Consider the following 18630-nt stretch of genomic DNA (forward strand, 5'->3'; position numbering starts at 1 on the left):
CTTAAGAGACTGCAGATTTTGTCTGTCAAAAAACAAAACGGAAGCCAGGTGGATGAATCCGAATAAATACAACTTTTATTTAACTGATTGACAGATCTGATTATACAAACGTCAACACAGAGATCTGAAATAACGGGACCGATCAGCGAGACAATGACTGTACATTCTTGTTGTGACCCCCCCCCCCAAAAGCCATTCCCCTTGCCAGCAGTAACTATGGAACTTAATTGCTAGTGTTTCTGAACAACTAAAGCTCAGCTACACACCTACCCTCTGAAACATTCCCTTTTTTCAGTGCACAGTCTGGTCTGTACCTCGAGGGGCAGTTTGGCCAATCGTCGGGTACCATGACAGAAGAGCTTGAGTGTCAGGTCTGTCGTTTGGTTTGTGTAGTAATGCAGGCTCTGTTGCTGCAATTAGAGTTTGCACTGTTTTAAGAGTTTCTAGTGTAAGAGCATAGTAATGTTTTTGTTTTGTTTTGTCATTTGGTTGAAATGCAAACAGCCAAAAAAAATCTCTCGACGAAACATTTCTATTTGCCTCACTCTCATTCTCACTCTCTCACACACACACACACACACACACACACACACACACACACACACACACACACACACACACAAAACTAATATGTTTTTCCCCTTCATCATAAAAAACTTCTTGCAGTTTTTATGTCAGGCATTTTTCTTTTTCCTTCTTCTACACGTCTTCCTCTGGCCAAGTGTGACTTACCAGACATACATTAAACCCATGAACACACACACACACACATTCATCCCTATGTTATTACCTAAGTGCAGTTTCATCATCATGCGCCCTCAGCATTTCCTACAGTAAAAACACCACCTGTACCATCACAATCAGTGGATGGATAAAACACCATTGTTGTCGTTCTTGCAATCCAACCAACTCTCATCCCAGCCTTTACACCCCCATTGCCCCCCTCCCACTAACCATATACTTCTCATGTAACAGACCCTCTTGTATTTAAAAGAGACAAATACTTGTCCTTGGTGTAACAGCTGGGAAGAAAACAGGGAGTGAGCGGGAACAAAGTGTGGGTAAAGGGCGAGTTCGTCTCCTTTAGGAGAAAGTGAAGGAGAATGGGGAAGGGGGGGGGGGGGGGGGGGACTGGTATGTCCACCCGTTCCCTTTTCCCTGCATCTTTATGACGAGGTGGAGAGTGAGAGTGGAGGGAAGAAGGGAGGCGGGCGGTGAGTGAAGTGCAGGGGATGGAGGGAAGGAGAGCAGGGTGCTGGTCTTCATGTGTCCTGCCCATCGGTGGCAGGGGTGTCGTTGGCATTGGACAAGTCAGAGTCAGTCTCTCGGCTGGCTATGCGGTCCAGCTCTGCCTGGACGTCGCTGAGGCCCAGCTTTGAACCTACAAATGTTAGCAGGGACGTACAAATCGGTGCTATGTCACAGAGTACACGATCAAATAAACAAGCCGCTTAGCCAATGCAGCAAATAGCAGTGCGTTTTCACAGCACTGAGTGGTTAACAATGCAATAGAGAGAGAAAGAGGGAGAGAGAGAGAGTAAAAAAAAAAAAAGCTAAGTGCACATGGTTAAAATAAGAGCTGGGTAAGAAGCTGATCATTCATCATAGACAGTTATGAAAAGTAACATGATTTTAGTACTGTTAATGGATACTTTTCATCTATAATACAAGCAGACGACTGCACTGGTTTCAGTGGTCTCATTCTGTCTCAACTCATTTGCATGAGGAACCGCAGCGCTTCTGCTGCTCCTCAGGATAATGACAATAGGCTTATAAATTCAACAGAGGGAGCCAAGCCAACGATGCAAAGTGGTAAAATATGTTTTTCAAAGTCTTTATTAGTGCCATTCCTATCTACATATAGAAAGAGATCATTTACTTCTGTCCAGGTTTACACATTTGTGCAATAACTGTGTGATCATATCAATCCTATTTTAAAAGGCATCAAAGTACTGTATTCAACTGCCGTTGGCTCTTCTTGCACTTGTTATCTAAATTACACAGCAAAAGGCAATATATTAGAATATAAAGATTTTTATATAAATATACAATTTTTATATTAATATAAAGCTTTCATTTGAATATGAAAGTTTCCACAGTGTGTGCATGACGGCTGAAAACACCTGCATGTATGCTGGCTATACAAAGTAAGCTGTTTACAGTTATCGTGTTTTTAAGCGTATTTCCTTCATATAACCCAGCCTTACTCAGAATCATGTGCACTGACTTTGGCAGATGTTAGTGAAATGCAATGCAACATGCAAACAAATCATTCAAATTATTTAAAGTGAGAGAGTAACAAGAAGACAGGGGTATTAGGGAAAAGGGAAAATAAATGGGATGCGACTGTCATTAAAATCCATTCATCCTTGTCTTCCTGGTTTACTGCTGGTAATCTTCACATTTTGTAGATGTGCTCCTAGCCACAAAAATCAGCACATTTATTCTATTACATATTCGATCATTGAGACTAATCTCTGAAGGCAAAATTTAGGCATATGGCGGAGAAGTAATTAAATAGCCATGGGATCATCTCCTGGACCCCTACTTTAGTTCTCAGCTTGGGGAAACTTATATATAGACATAACCTCCCTATTGAAAGGATAGATCACGAGTAAATAAATTAACATAAACAGAAAGCCCGCAGCCCAGTCTCTGTCTTTATACGAGAAGTAAATAGTGATACAGGAGGACTGATCCCAGCAATACTCCTGCTTTGGATGCTGGAGAAGGCGTGTCAAAAGAATAAATGGGTGCTCTCGGTGTCATACACAAGCAATAATGATGAGAAATATCTTGCTCACACACACCTTAACGTGGCCAGCATCCTCTGACTAGTGCATACACACACAAACACACACACACATTATGAATGGCGTTAACAGTGAGACTGCACACAAGATGGTGAGGGTTAGTTAAGAAGGACAAGACGTTCACACGGAGCTACAAACAGACAGAGACGACGGTGATGGGTGTAGGTTTGTGCAACTTGTAGATGCACACAGGCCCTTTAATGACTGTCTTTATTAAGGGTTGTGTTTACGTCTGGAGTGTGAGGATGAGAGTCAAGAGGAAGGATGGCAAACAGGTGACAAAAACAAACAGAAGCTCAGGTGATGAGTACTGAATAAATATGCGATGTCTTCAAAGACAGCTGAATAACAGGTCACTTCTATTCAGGGGTACAAAAGCAGAGCGCTTCCAACGCCTCAGCGCGTTCTCACCTGACTTCCGTACAGTTCCCGGTGTATTGTTGCCACCACCTGGTGTGCCGGGCCCTGCCGTCCCCGCTTTCTTTGTCAGTAGACTGTTGAAGAAATTGGCTAGCACACCCTCACTAGTCTGACCTGCAGCATAATGAGACTCGAGTTAAAAAACACGCGCACAGACGTACAAACAGAAGCGCACTTAGAGAGAAACCGACACGCGCGTCTGTGCGCAAGGACGAAATGCCTGACATACCGGACTGTGGCATAGCATTTGCTACGTTGGCCGCTGCAGAGCGATTACTCGTCCTCGGAGAGCCTGTGGGTGCCCTGCTTGTGGTGTCCTATATTAGGGAGAAAAGAAAAAAAAAAACCAAGTTTCATACATAAGGACACTGGAGGGAGCTTTCTGTTATCATGTGAGCCAAAACTTGGGAGGAAAAAATAAATAAATAAAATGGACCGCTCACCACTGGTCGTCCTGCTGTCACAGCGGGCTGTTTGGCGAGCAGCGACTGTAAATTAGAGCACAACATGCACACGCACTCGAATTAGCCCTTCATTAACATATTAAAACCCTCAAGTGTGAGTTAATTTGAGCACCTGCAAGCAGTAAAACCCAAATAGCATCGACACCGGTGAAATGTTTTCTGACCTGCAGCTTTACCAGAAACACTTGGTCGTCTTCTGCCTGAATCTCCTTTTCGTGTACAATCTAATGAAAGTAAAGAGAAAAAAAAAACAAAACACAACATATAAATGTATCAATGTTTTTTTGCTTCTTTGTAGCTCAAAAGCAACTGGATTTGACCAAAAATGATTGTGACCCTCTGCAGGGACATTAAAGGTTAGTACAACCGCTATGAACTGTAAAAATGATGGCTTGTGGTAGCATATGATATTATAATAGTAATCTAAGTGTGACTTGGTGGGATTAACTGGCATAAGAGGATGTTTCAGCATGTACCTTTCTGACTGGTGGCTTAACTATTACATCCTCGAAGCTGTCCTCTGCTTTTATTGTCTGGAAGTTCTCATGAAGTATGGCGATCTTTTTCTCGTTGTCCCAACCTGATGGACTGGTGGAGGGGGGAGACTTGGTTACAAACCAGATACAGGTGGTGCCCACAGCACTTTAAATATGCACATGTGCGCAAAACCCTGCTTACATAAAGACTGCATCTCTTTCCACCACTTGCGCAGGGCAGTGGAATGGAAAGCCATAGAGTCTGTGGACCAGGTATTTATACAGGATGTCCAGGTTCTTCATTTCCTTCACTGATGTGTAAAGCAGAGAGGCGCCGTCTGACACAGCTGTCAAGGATGTTTTCAACACTCCAATATCTAGAGCCAGAAACAATGATAAACACTAACAAAAACAAAATTCTTTTAATAACAGTGACACAACTGAAAAACCCAATTCTGGCTTATAATTGCTACAGGGGCACAAAAGAACTGAGGCAGCGTGCAATTATTTTAGTCTTTGTGCTCGTTTTTAAACACAATAAACATGAAAAATGAAATCCTGCTTTCACTCACTATTGACTGAGTGAAATTATGCAGAGAAACAAACAACTTGAAGCAATACTGGGTGAACTCTGACAATGACTGAACTCGGTCTGCAAAAATAAATGAAAACACCGTCAACAGTTCAACTTTTAACAGCTTACACTGCCAGGGAAATCCTATGGACAAAACACCTCATAGAAGGCAACAGACAAAATGTAAAGCTCCACAGCCATGTAAAGACACTGCATATGCACCACATTTTTATTATGTTCTCTACAACAGTACGACTTTTGCGTTACAGGTTGCGCTAGCCATGAGTTTGTTAAGGAAGGATACACTGCAGACAGAAACGTCTGATGTGGAACTGGATGAAATCCAGGTGTTCGTCTCTGTAGTCGTGCTCTTTTTCCAGTGTGCTGATAGCATCGCACTGAGGAAAGGATAAACAGATGCCAGAGTTGAATGCTTGTACAGAGATGCAAAAAATAAGCACTGTGTTGCTATGACATGAAACCTTTCCTGCTAAAAAACCCCAAAACAAACAATAGACCCAAAACTCCATCTTAAAATTACACATGCTACAAGTTTTGCAGCGTGTGGAGGAAAAACAGTGTTATGTGTACCTTTGTGCAGACCACCACTACTGGTATTCCCAGGTTGTGTGTAAGTGTGTTGTCTCCTAAGGGCAGCAGCACGCTCTCTTCTTCTTCACTCCTCCTCTGCGGTGCTCCATCCTCCCCGGTACCCGGCTCTGTGTACTCCTGGAACTGCTTTACCACTGCGTGCAAATGCAAGCAAACACCGTTATGGTGCACAGACAGATAAGCAATTATTGGGACCTTGAAGAGGTCAGTTTTTAAAAACCTGTTAGAATTCTTCTAATGAACCTCTTTAGACAAACCCATTTAAGTCTTTTACAAAGATGCCACTTCTCTGAGTAACATTTAATATTTCTAAGATCAATTTTTGTGAAGAAATTATGATTTATCTACTTCTAAGTCTGACTGCTGTCAGTATGACTCACGTCTGTGCTCCAGCTCCCGCAGCTTTTCTGGGGGGACTCGGAGTTTGTCAATGTGTTCCCTAGCAACGGCGGCCCACTTCTGGAGAGAGTCCAGGGCGTTCCAAGGCCGCGACATGTCAACCGTTATCAGGAGCAACGTGTTGTCGATAGAGTCCACCGGTACAGCTACTCCCTGTAGACCCTTATGGTAAAGGTCTCCGTCTAACACCCAAGCATTACATCTAGTGTGGTCTAAATACACAAACACACACAAAGCAGGTTCAAGTAAACATTCCGATACAGCCTCCTGATATATTCAGCGCTCGAGTTTACTCTGCAGTCACAAAAACAGAAGCACAGTAAGACTCTGTAATTTGTTTTGTGAACAGCAGGCGTTTGCAGGTTACCATCAATGTCATCGTCGTGAACACTGAAGTAGAGATATTCCAGGCCACGGCCTTTCATGTACTCTTCAACCCCTTGTAGCTTTGCAACCAAAGTGGTCTTTCCCGAGCCCACCTCACCTAAACACACATAAAGTCAGTACATAACATACAGTAAATATAACCAGTCAAACACAATATGCACCCCCCCAATCAGATACAACAACACAAGAACAGAAAATAAATAAATAAATTTGGAAAAAGCATTTTAAGTGGCATGAAAACTGAGGTCTACCAATACACTACAGGCCTGTTTCAGGTATACAATTTGATAATTAACCTCCATCTGGTGTTATGAGCTGCACATAATTCAAAGGTAATACCTATAATATTAATATATAGGAAGCATTTTCCTATAGGGAAGGTGTGCCACAAAAATTGCTTTCTTTGCCTAACCAGCAAACTTCAAATGTATTATTAATAAGACAGGCGACAGGGTGGTTAGCACAGTCTCCTCACAGCAAGAAGCTCCTGGATTCTAGGGCCTTTCTGTGTGGAGTTTAGACTCACCGGTGTGTCTGTGTCTATGTTAGCCCTGTGACAGACTGGCAGGCTGCCCAGGGCATACCTTGCCTCTCGCCCTATGACAGCTGGGATAGGCTCCAGCCCCCCTGCAACCCTGACTCTAATAGGTGGAAGAAAATGAATGGATAGATGTTACAGAAAAGACAAAACGCATCAGCCTGATTAGAACACATTATATAGATTATGTGTTTTATGGTTCTTTTCTGCATGTTTACTACTAGTTTTAGTTTATTCCTCGAATGTGCCCCTCACTTTTGACTATGATCCCAACGATGTCTTATTGAAAGGATCACTGCATATAAACAGGTATGAATGATATATGATTAAATTTGTGTCCTTTATATCACGATATATACACTTATATTTAATGTGTGTTTTATGCAAATTGTGAAGAACTATGAAACTGTGTTTTAAAAAAAATATACTGTAAAAAATTAAATCCTTTTTTTAGCGTTTAAAATGTAATTTAACAATAACAGACATGAAATGGCATTAGCTATTACCTTCATCAAATTAGTCTTTTTTTGTCATACATTTTCACTACGTTTTGTCTGGTAAATAAATAAATGCATAAAAACTCAATGGCACAAATAAGATTCCATTGAAACTACATTTAGAAAACTCTGAACTGAAACAAAAAAAAAACTGTCTATGGTTAATATATATGTATTTTTTGCTTATGTCACAGAGGTTATTGTTTTAAAGAGCGATCTAAGGACGATACAATATGCTGTGCATATGTGGAGACATTTAAGCAGTTCCTGCTATCCTCTTAGCTGACACAAAAGCATTGTTATTGTATGTGATTAGGTCAGAGCTGCATCCATTCCTGCTCGCTGCCATATTAACTTACACCGACAGGGGGACTCAACGCATCATAAAGCAGTGCTGATGATGTTGTCACAGGTAGCATTATAGTCAAATGGCCTCTCGCCGTCATTGTACACGGGTATAGCTGTCTGATTAGCTGGAATGGGTGTGCGGGCTGCGGATTATCCCGGACGGATGTGCCGACAGTGTGTTTTGTGTCGTGGCACGAGAACGGAGCGAGACAGGGAGGCACCCTGTCCGCTTCACCCACGCGGAGCTCTGTGGTCCTGCACAATAAAACAACAACAACACAGTCCGCTGGTCTGTCCCGTCCACTCACAATCATCTCTGCCTAGCTGCTGCTAGCATCGCTGACTGCTAGAATGACTTGCAGGCTTTCAAAGCGGCTGTATTAGCTTACATATCATCGTGTGAGTGTGTGTGTGTGTGTGTGCGCGCGCGCGCGCGTACATGACCGCGCGCCAGTGCAGGCGCTCACAAAATACACCTGTCTCCATCTCTCCTCAGCTAGCCCACGCATCAACAACAAAGCCTCATCAGTCCAAAGAGATGCTAGCTTAGCAGGAAAATTAAGTCTAACTGCTCGGATGAGGTGATCACCAGCTCCTTGGCTGTTGGAGCTAACGGTGCCTACTGGTTAGCCAGGAGAGTGCAGACAAACACAGATACCCACCCATGACCAGGACATTTTTCCCAGACGGTAGCTTTGATCTTGAATGGGTTGACACTTCGCTCAGGATTGTGGACCTGCACACAGAGCATCCCCGTTACAACACGCCCAAACATGCTTGTTCATTCATTCACAAACAAACGACTGACAGCGAGAAGCTAAAACAAGCTAGTAGTAATGCTGCTGCTGCTGTGTCACCAGTGCCCAGTCTGGTGCTGATGCTAGCTAGCCTCGTTAGCAGGCTAGCTGTCAAACCATCCTTATTCCAGCACAGTGGACTCTCCGCGCCCCCAAATTCTGCTCCCAATAAACCAGCTCTAATCAGCCATCGCCCACCATAAGTTCTGCCCATCATCCTCTTCTGGATTGGAGTTCTCCAGTGTGCTCCTAGGTCCAGTTGAATTGGAGGATAATAGTGCACTCCTCCCTGAAGTCGCCATCTTCGCAGGGCTTGGAAACCGAACGGAGCGCCCGGATGTAGCAGCAGAGCGCTAACCTAGCCCGGCCCGGGGCGTGGTCCGCCCGCACAAAGCTGCTGTCCCTGCTCCAGACATGAAATGATCTCAGCCACAGGGCAGTGTGACACAACCCCAGGCAAAGTCCACATGCAGTGTTTCTGCATTATTCAAAATAAATCTGTGTAAAACCAACAACACACATAATAATAATAATAATAATAATAATAATAATAATAATAATAATAATAATAATAATAATAATACAAGTATGGGCTGTACGGAAATAACTGCGTTTCTTTTTCTTGTCATTTTGTTCCAAATAAATAATCGTGTTTCCAAAAGAAGCTAAAAAAAAACCCGTCTTTTAGACAAAATATCCTCTTAAATGTGCTGCATCCAGAATCAGTGCCTTGATTTGTGAATATTGGGGCATCAGGCCTAAGTCTATAAGGAGATAAAGCGATAATTCCGTGTAGGAATTGGATGGACTTCAAATCGACAGTTCAGGCCTTTAAAAGCTGTACAGCACAAAAATGAGCTAAACTAAACTAAACTAAGTTAAAACGACTTAGAGCTTATTATTTAAAATTTTCTTTTTAAATTAAATTTCACACGTTTATTACGGCATTTAATTTAATTTACATATAACACACGAATCGGCTCGAAGAAAAGGTGTGTTATACCACATTATATAAGTGAACTTCCACCTGAAAACGCTGCAAGGAGTTAAATCTTTATGCATTTGTAATTTCGTAAATAAAATAACATTTAAAAGCTAAAGTAATCGTGAGGATTTCTGCGTGCAATTCCCAGCAGGGAGAAGCAATAGTGGCCTGAATATAAAATGTGATTATTAGCAGCCAAATAGGGCTCACGCAGATTGAACGTCTCTCTGCTGGGCTCAGGGTGAATCTTCGACTGCCAAGCTGTATCAGGTGTGTGGTCACCGCCACAACAAAACCAGCGAGGCGCATCAGAGCTGAGAACAGCGCATGCAGTTCACGAGTGCTGCAGTTCATCACAGCCACCGCAAGATGGCGCTGACACACTGCGGTGGAAAGCCGCAGATCCCCGGGCACGGCGCTCTCTCAGTGGCCCCCGATGGAGCCAACGGATTACAAACTCCTGTTAAGTGGCGCACCGTCCTCCTCCTCCCCATCTTTCACCTAGAGTAAAGCCAGGCGGACGGAGCGCCTCCTTACCGAGCTCGAACTGTGGGAACTGGGAATCAGCGTTGACTGTCAGCGAGCTCGAGCTCTGCAGTGTAGGGGGATAGAGAAGGAGGTGGTGTGAGGAGGAGAACATTATAGACAAAGACAGTGAGATGGGTCCGGAGGCTGTGAGGTATTCGTGATTGTCAAGTAAACGGCGGTGAAGTTGTCCTGCTCCGCACGGATCTTTCCTTCAGGTGAGGTGAGTTTTCTCTCTCTGCCGGAGCACCCGGGTGGTTAATGTCTCACTCACGGGTGGTGTGTGTTACAAATATCCGCCCCCGAATAATTTTCTGTATTGTCCTGCAAGTGACATATACGATGCATGTGTTGGTGTTATAGAAAGAGGAGAAAATGAACAGCTTGCGGGACTTTGTGGGTGCATGAATTTGTTCTGAAGAATGAAACAACCAGGGAGAAACTAATAAACCTACAAATCCTATTAATTTTTTTAACAAAATTGTTATTCTGAAAAAGGGAGTTGGGGTATTCTCTCTTTGAAATAGTGGAAACCACGGTGCAGGCTTCACTTATAAGCCTCTGCTTTAATTGTATTCTCCTGGTGTGCTATATGAGAAGATAACCTCTGTGAGAGGAAAAGATCCATCTCATTCCCCGGTCCCTCTTAATTTTCCTCTCTCCCCTCTGCTTCATTCTTCCTCACTTGCCTGCCTCACCATAGTTATTTCCCTATAATCCTCCCCCCTTCTCACAACCTCCGTCTCCCTCACTCTCCCTAGTCCTCCTTCTCTGCCGGCTCTAATAACACTGCAAGTTTGCAGCACCAGAAATCTTCACTAGACTATAGCTTTTCCCAGTCCCAGCGAGCTTTTAGTTGAAAATGTCCCCTTCACCTCCAATGGCCGATGGTCTTTAATTGGTTGCATAACATGCCACATGCCTCTTTAGGTTGTGTTGCTTGTGCAGTGGCTGTTACTCCCTTTGCTTGATAATCGATACGTAACGGAGCAATTACAGCACTTGAGTGTCAGGGACCTTTATGTGACTGAATCATTGATGCCACATCAGTCACAGTCACTGTACACATGTGCATTTGTGGTGAGCAGCTACATGCACAGAGTCAAGAGTCATCAAGGCGCAAGCTCTAACGATGTTACTGTACATGCAGAAAAAGAGCTCGGAGTTCAAGGCTGCTATAAGTTAGGTCATTTTTGCTCATGTGCTTTCTGTTAAATATTTGAAACAAGTTTCAAATTCTTTATTTGAACAAACATGAAAAAATATTACTGTATTCAAAGTGGGCTCCGTAACACATAAACCTTGACAAAAACATTTGTATCACTCTGTGTTACCTTAATATCGCTGTAAAAAAAAAAGATGGCAAATCATCCAAGCCATACTGAAAAATCTTTTTTTTAATTTTTTTTTTTTTTATAAATTTTATTTTCAGTCACAGCAGCATGTTAACAACAAAACATTGAACATACAGTAGTTTGCTGTTCAGTATTTACAATACCCCAAAAGATAACAGAAATAGAGAAGGAAAAAACAAACAAACAAACAAACCAAAGAAACCCCCACAAAACAACAACAAACAAACAAACAACAACAAACAAATAGAAAAATAAAATGTATAAGGGACATTCAGCGTACAGTTAGCTATGATAGCGATATAGAGATATGGTATCTGGTCATGATAAGGTGGTCATTTTAAATGTTTCCATGTACATCAAGAATGGCTGCCATGCCCTAAGAAATTTGGTGGTTGAACCTGCCAGTGTATATCTCATCTTTTCTAAATGTAAAAACCTCATGAGCTCCGCAAGCCACTGTTCATGTGTGGGAGGAGCTTCCTGCTTCCATCTTAAAAGTATAAGGCGCCTTGCGATAAGTGAAGCAAAGGCAATAGAATTCGAATAGCATTTTGGCAAAGTGATGTCTTGAGGTATCACCCCAAAGATAGCCGTTAGAGCAGAAGGATCATATTTAACGTTATACATCTCTGACAGAGTGTTAAATATAGACACCCAATAGATATGAAGATTGGGGCATGTCCAAAAGGTATGAAGGAGCGAACCTGTTTCTGCTTTACATCTGTTACACAGAGGGTCAGCTCCTGGATAGAACTTGGCTAACTTTTCCTTGGAGATATGTAATCGGTGTAGGACCTTAAATTGAAGGAAGAAGAGTGTACCCTCTGGAGAAAAGATTGCCAGAGCTCATCTGTTATAGTCATCCCAAGGTCTTTCTCCCACTGTGCTTTAAGGATGAAGAGAGAAGGAGATTGAAGATCTAATAGTATAGCATAGATTTCTTTAATCGCCCCTCTCTTATGAACGTTTATATTAATAATTTTATCCAAAGAAGTTTCCTCAGGTAGTTCCGGAAATGAAGGAAATCGACTCTTTACAAAGTGACGAATTTGTAAATAGCGGAAAAAATGTTGCCGAGGAACATTAAACTGCTTCCGGAGCTGCGTGAATGAGGCAAAAATCCCATCTACAAAAAGGTCTTTGATATTTCTAAGGCCATTACTTTCCCATATTTTAAAGGCAGAGTCCATCATGGAGGGTGGGAACATATGGTTTGAGCAGATAGGTGCTTTAATTGACATTAAGTGTAACCCCAACCTTTTCCTACATTGCACCCAGATTCTGAGCGAGTCATACAACAAAGGGTTACGTTTATAGGTGTATAGTTCTAATGGGAGAGCTGAACTCAACAAAGCTGATAGGCAAATTTTGCCACAATTGGATGACTCAATTTGGAGCCAAGCTGGAGTCTCTGTAGTAACATTACTCATCCAGTACAGCATATTACGAATATTTGCTGCCCAATAATAAGACTGAAAGTTTGGCAAGGCTAATCCACCCATTGGCCTAGTCCTCTGCACGAAATCTTTACAAATTCGTGGACTTTTGCCATTCCAAATAAATGCAGAGATATGCTTATTCAGTGTTATAAAATACTTATTGGGTAAGTAGCATGGGATACATTGAAATAAGTAAAGGAACTTGGGAAGTATGTTCATTTTGATAGAATTAATGTGGCCAATTAATGACAGTGGTAAATTGTTCCACCTCTGAAGATCTGTCTCAGTATTTTTAAGCAGCGGGACAAAGTTTCTTTCATAAAGATCTTTGTATGAGTGGGTAACCTTAACCCCCAGATAGGTCACATACCCTGATTTAACGTTAAATTGAAAACCTGAAAATGAAATCTTTCTGGCTATAGAGTTGACACAGAGAAGTTCACTTTTATGCAGATTCAACTTGTAACCTGAAATATTACCAAAACATTCAAAAATGGCAAGAGCACGGGGAAGAGAGCATAAAGGCTCTGACATATACAGCAGGAGGTCGTCAGCATATAAGGATATTTTGTGCTCCTGGTCACCTCTGAAGATGCCCTTAATGCAACTGTCAGCTCGCAGTTTAATCGCCAGTGGTTCAATTGATAATGCAAAAAGAAGAGGGGATAAGGGACAACCTTGTCTCGTACCACGGAGAAGTGGGAAATAAGAAGAGAATAACGAATTTGTTCTAACACGTGCCATAGGTAAGGAGTAAAGTAACTGAATCCATGAAATGAAATTAGGGCCAAATCCAAATTTATGCAGAGTATAAAACAGATAATCCCACTCCACCCGGTCAAATGCCTTCTCAGCATCGAGTAATAAGGCAATTTCAGGGGTTGTAGTTGACTTGGTGTGTAATATGTTTAAAAACCTGCGCAGGTTGAAAAAACCATGCCTACCCTTCATGAAACCTGTCTGATCTGGAGAAATTAACAATGGTAGATATTGCTCTAGCCTGAGAGCAAGTGTTTTTGACAGTATTTTTAAATCTACATTTAAGAGTGATATAGGACGATATGATGAACACTCTAATGGATCCTTATTTGGCTTCAATAGGAGTGAGATGGTCATACTGAAAAATCTTGAGGTGTGATATGAAAATTTGCTGTCACCTCTGGATATGTGCAACGCATGTGACAAGTGAGGCAGATTCTGCACGCCGCCCTCATACAGTGGATCTTGCTGAAGAAGTCTTCCACATCCACACTTCACTATCAGTGTCATCTGCTGTCAACTGGAACAGAGAGACATCTGCTCTTTCCCCCTCCCACACACACACACACACACACACACACACACACACACACACACACACACACACACACACTATCAGCCGGTTATACATACACAAATGTATGCCAGTGCACGCGGGCACGTACAGCTGACTACATGCCACTCACTCACGGGTCTGTTGTAAGTCACACACCTGCCCTTTGGCTCCCTCCTCCGTCCATTTGTCTGTGTACAGCCCATTCGCTGCACTCAGCTAAAAATAATCAGCACCACACACATGGAACATGAATTATGGAAGAAACGAAGGAAAGAGAGAGAGACATTCAGGTCAGAGTCAGACCCAATTCCAACAGCTTCACTCCCCAAGGACGACACTAGACCACTCCATTAATATGCCGTTTGTATCATCTACCGTATCAGACCTGTGGTTATCCTTTAGTTTGGACTAAGTGGACCGAGGCTGCCCAACGGTTCGCCCTAAAGCTTTATGCACATTACAAGCTGCGAAGCTGGATCCATACAGTTTCATGAGATTAATTATGCATGTGATGCAGTGTTTCCAATATAGCAGTCATAAATCTAAAGCTTATTATAAATAAGTGTTAGCTTTACAACCAACATCAGCTGCTGTAACCTTTGAATAAAGAGCTTATATTGCTGCTTTGTATTTTCAATATGCTTGCTATTCTGTATATATATGTATATATGTATATCAAGAATGATTGAAGATTTTCAGAAACACTTTTCTTAAAAAAGTTGCCCTCCTACTGTATATCCCTATATATTGCGTGGGCTTATTAAAGATGATATAATGGGAGCTTCATTGCTTCATTGCTAAGCTAAGATTGACCTGCTAAGATTGACCTGCAGAACCCACACAGTCCTGAGAGTAACTTTAAACAAAACACTTATGTGGGTGGTTGATTGATGCGTAGAGTTATCCCTTTGAACATGTTAAATTTTATTCAGATCATTGCTGGTGTTGGAATAGAATAACTCACCTTGACTAAATGGAAGGTGGCAGATATATTTGGGCATTTTTTATTTATTTCTTTTTTTGGTGTAATGATGTGTCACATTCTTGCAGAGTGTAACTATAAGACGTGATTCATTATGAATGGTTCGTTTCACATGACTATGGCAAAAAAAGTTTAAAAAAATCTCTGTGTCACAGTAATTAGATACTTGACAATATTCTATTTAGGGATGTGAACATTATACACGCGGCGGAAACCTGAGGAGAAACCCGGCAATATATTCTGGTTACTCAGCATAGCTCACTGTATTCCTGTGAGCGTGCACACCGGTTTGTTTGCATGCATGTGCTTCCTTGTGTTCCTCAACATTATGCATACATACATACATACATAACGTTTGCATTAACATTTGTAAATGGACTTCCGTGCAAATGTGTGTTAATGCTACACAATAAATGTGCATTTGTGTACATTTGTGGACCTTGCCTGTAATTCAGAGGTTTAGAGTCCCTGACCTTGAACAGTTTGAGAGCTGTTTGCTTAGTCAGGGCCACTGCATCTGCTCATGTCAAGGCAAAACAACAGGGATAATGCTCTGCAGTGCACGTGATTTTTTCCCCATCTATCTATCTATCTATCTATCTATCTATCTATCTATCTATCTATCTATCTATCTATCTATCTATCTATCTATCTATCTATCTATCTATCTATCTATCTATCTATCTATCTATCTATCTATCTATCTATCTATCTATCTATCTATCTATCTATCTATCTATCTATCTATCTATCTATCTATCTAGATCTTGTTACAAAGTACAAATCAACCCCATCTTTTCTTCTCTTTCATTTCAGTGTGTGATTGCGCGTTCAGCATGAGTAACATCTATGAGTCTGCAGAGGCCACGCTGGGCTTCATCAGCTCTCCGTGCCTGACCAAAGTGGAGCTGAGAGTGGCCTGCCGGGGCATCTCGGATCGTGACGCCCTTTCCAAACCCGACCCGTGTGTGGTGTTGAAGATGCAGTCACACGGCCAGTGGTTTGAGGTACAGTAATTGGATGGGAGGAGGGGTGAGAGGTACGGCGTGTAAATGTTTGATAGCCAGAAAATAGAGGTTTAATGGTCGGGCGGAGCCATCTGTGGAGTGTTTATTATTCTGAAGTGTCCTCTCTCGTGATGCTGATTCTACCCAGGGTAAGACACTCTGGTAAGAGCTGCAGGTGTCCAAGAGTCTGTACGAGTCTGTACGTGGGCGCAGTTTCATATCTCATTGTTGTTCTGTTATAAATTAGATCGCTATTTCAACTATTGCTTTGGTGGATTATTTTCCTTTTACTCTTGTTGTGGGGGTCCACAGAGATGATTGAACAGCCCAATGTTATTCACCTAGTAATATAACATTGTGACCTCTATATTTGGGCTTTGAACACTTTCACAAATACTTTAACTTTGGTCTCTGTATAATTTTCTTTTGCTTCTAATATACACTTGACACATTTTTCATTTTCAGTAAAAGCCATGGCACACTCTACGCAATTTGCCCATGACCTGATGTGTGTGACTGTGGGGCTCAAGTGCATTCATCATCTCTTCAGGTTCTATGGCAAACAATTCCTTGTGAATTTCTCCGCAGACAGCACTTGAAATTACTCAAGCACGTAATTGAATTCATGTTTGACTAAATGATTGCGTGTAATCAAGAACCCGAGCTATCGTGCAGAGCTGTGATTGTGTCGCTAACCTTCCTCCTACTAAACTGAGAGTTATGTTTGGTTCTTATAAATTATGGATGTTAATCGTCAAAGAGGTCACCAGAAAGCATGACTATTGTCGGCTGGGCTAAAGAGTTTATTTATCTATCCAAATATTTCTGTCATCTAGGAATTGAAAGCATGATCTTAAAGCATAATTTTTGCAGCATTTCCCAAAACAGCTCATACATGGAGCAACGTAATTAACCTTTAAAAGGCCGTATGTCATGGTTTGTCTGGCCGGCCTCAAACGTAGGACTCAGGAATGAAAGTTCATTGAGTTTATTTCCAGTTTTGGTGCATCTAATGTTACATACAAAGTCTGTTTGAAGTGCTCAGTTCAAAAGTCCAATACGTAAAAAATCAAATGGAAGAAGGTTTCCGTGAATCCAAGGCCATCCTAAGAAGAGACACATTAGAAAGCTTTGGCAAGTAAAGTGAAACAGAGACTTACAGCAAGGCCACATGGAAGCTACTGCCTTTATAACGCTCAGGCGAAGACTGATTGTCAGGTCACAGCTTACAGTTTTTCTCAGTCGCTTTGGTGCGTTTCTCAGATCAGAATTGAAATTCTCATAACTATTAGTTCAACCTCCACAACACTCAGTCATTTGTGCACATCATAGTAGCAATTTCTCCTCTCTCTGAACAAACTGCAAATGATTTTGGACATGAATCAGTTGCTTCCATACATTTCCCTGCTGCTTTCTGACATTTCCATTTGCTTATGTCATGTCAGTCAAAAGTAATCATACCTATGGATGCTGAATAGTCATTCCCAATAAAACTAATAGTCATACATCCATTGCTTAAGTCATCACACACAAAATTGTTGAACTAGTTATCACATGCCAAATATTGGCCATCTGTCAAGCAAATCCTATACCTTTCTGTATCATTGTTCTTGGAAATGTCTCCGAAATTGAACAATTGATCTCAGGTGAATTACAGCTGTCACTCATGAGGAGGCTCTACCAAATTGGTGATTTTATGTTTACATGTATTCTACAGTGAACAAGTGACTGTAGCATATTTTTCTTTTGCACAATTCTGTAGGATTACAAACACTTCTACACAATGGAAATGTGAAACGTACATATTCAGTGTCTCAGTTACTCCCAAGACTCCCATAACATCTACAGTGACTTTACTGCACATTTCAGATGGCTGTACAGGTAGGCCATAGTGCTGTTGTCAGCATTTTCAGGTGTCACCAATTGTTTTTGCAATGGGAAACACTGAAATTATAAACTGTCATAGTGGAAACATGACAATGCCATTTGACTATCTTGTTCATAAAGATGGTGTCAAGACTTTTCATTTTGATGGCACTGACAGTTTCATTGACATGGATACTTGCTTTTGAGGTATGGATAATCAATTCTGTGCATGTGACGTGCTTTTGCAGGCTATCCACTAGGTTTTGCAGTTTGCACTAATTGTTTTGGGAAATGCACTAACTGCTGTGCAAATGTTAATGGTGTTCTGAGAAACGCACCAAAGCGACTGAGAAAAACTGTAAATAGCAAACAGCTGATTGCTAGATGATCCAGGAGGATCCTGTAAGGCAGGTAAACACACTCACACACAGAGGAGCAAGCACGCAGACAGAGAGAGAGAACAAAGGGGAGAAACAGTGGAGACGCAGAGGAGGACTGGAGGACCATGACACCGTAACTCACCCACAGCCTTTAATACATGTGTCAAAATGAGGCTTTTGTGTCAGTGAATGAGTCATCGCTACCAAAATAAAAAAGTTCTTTTGATAATGTGGACAGCAAGGCGGTGAGAAGTTTAGATATTTTGTCAGGATGACAGTGGCCTTAAGAGGTGTCTTTTTCTCACCTTCACATTTCCTAACTGCCTGACTTTTTAAAAATATTTTCACATATCTTGACGTTGAAGGGCCACTGATAGAAACTTTTATTTTTCTGAGAATAACTGATTTCTTGTTGACAAAATGAATGCAGATGACAAGAGCACAGGTTTTA

At 41.7% G+C, this 18630-nt stretch overlaps 2 protein-coding genes across 3 annotated transcripts in view; one reads left to right on the plus strand and one right to left on the minus strand.

The window, feature by feature from the left end:
- Window positions 1-649: 649 nt before the first annotated feature.
- Window positions 650-8735, minus strand: dync1li1 (dynein, cytoplasmic 1, light intermediate chain 1). Its single transcript, XM_026156876.1, has 13 exons — window positions 8524-8735; window positions 8191-8264; window positions 6126-6242; window positions 5740-5970; window positions 5339-5493; window positions 5052-5145; window positions 4376-4511; window positions 4174-4285; window positions 3862-3921; window positions 3677-3721; window positions 3463-3550; window positions 3225-3347; window positions 650-1381 (listed from the first exon to the last, which is right to left on the minus strand). The coding sequence occupies exons 1-13, from the start codon at window positions 8625-8627 to the stop codon at window positions 1263-1265; spliced, it is 1458 nt and encodes a 485-aa protein (XP_026012661.1). The 5' UTR covers window positions 8628-8735; the 3' UTR covers window positions 650-1262.
- Window positions 8736-9728: 993 nt separating this feature from the next.
- Window positions 9729-18630, plus strand: part of cpne4b (copine IVb) — a 30672-nt gene continuing 21770 nt past the window's right edge. Inside the window, exons 1-2 of one of the 2 annotated variants that reach the window (XM_026156321.1) lie at window positions 9729-10058; window positions 15743-15933. In XM_026156321.1, the coding sequence (XP_026012106.1) occupies window positions 15763-15933 (171 nt within the window). In that variant the 5' untranslated portion in view covers window positions 9729-10058; window positions 15743-15762. The remainder of the gene's footprint in view (window positions 10059-15742; window positions 15934-18630) is intronic. The other variant, XM_026156322.1, reaches the window with a different exon arrangement.

The sequence above is a fragment of the Astatotilapia calliptera genome, chromosome 22, assembly GCF_900246225.1.
Source record: "Astatotilapia calliptera chromosome 22, fAstCal1.2, whole genome shotgun sequence".
Classification (NCBI taxonomy): Eukaryota; Metazoa; Chordata; class Actinopteri; order Cichliformes; family Cichlidae; genus Astatotilapia; species Astatotilapia calliptera.

Coding starts and splice junctions, on each gene's coding strand:
- dync1li1 (XM_026156876.1), bottom strand. CDS start 8,627: ATGGCGACTTCAGGGAGGAGTGCACTATTATCCTCCAATTCAACTGGA. Junction 8,265..8,523: donor GATGATGGGCAGAACTTATG/GTGGGCGATGGC, acceptor CTCTGTGTGCAG/GTCCACAATCCTGAGCGAAG. Junction 4,286..4,375: donor GAAAGAGATGCAGTCTTTAT/GTAAGCAGGGTT, acceptor CCCCTCCACCAG/TCCATCAGGTTGGGACAACG.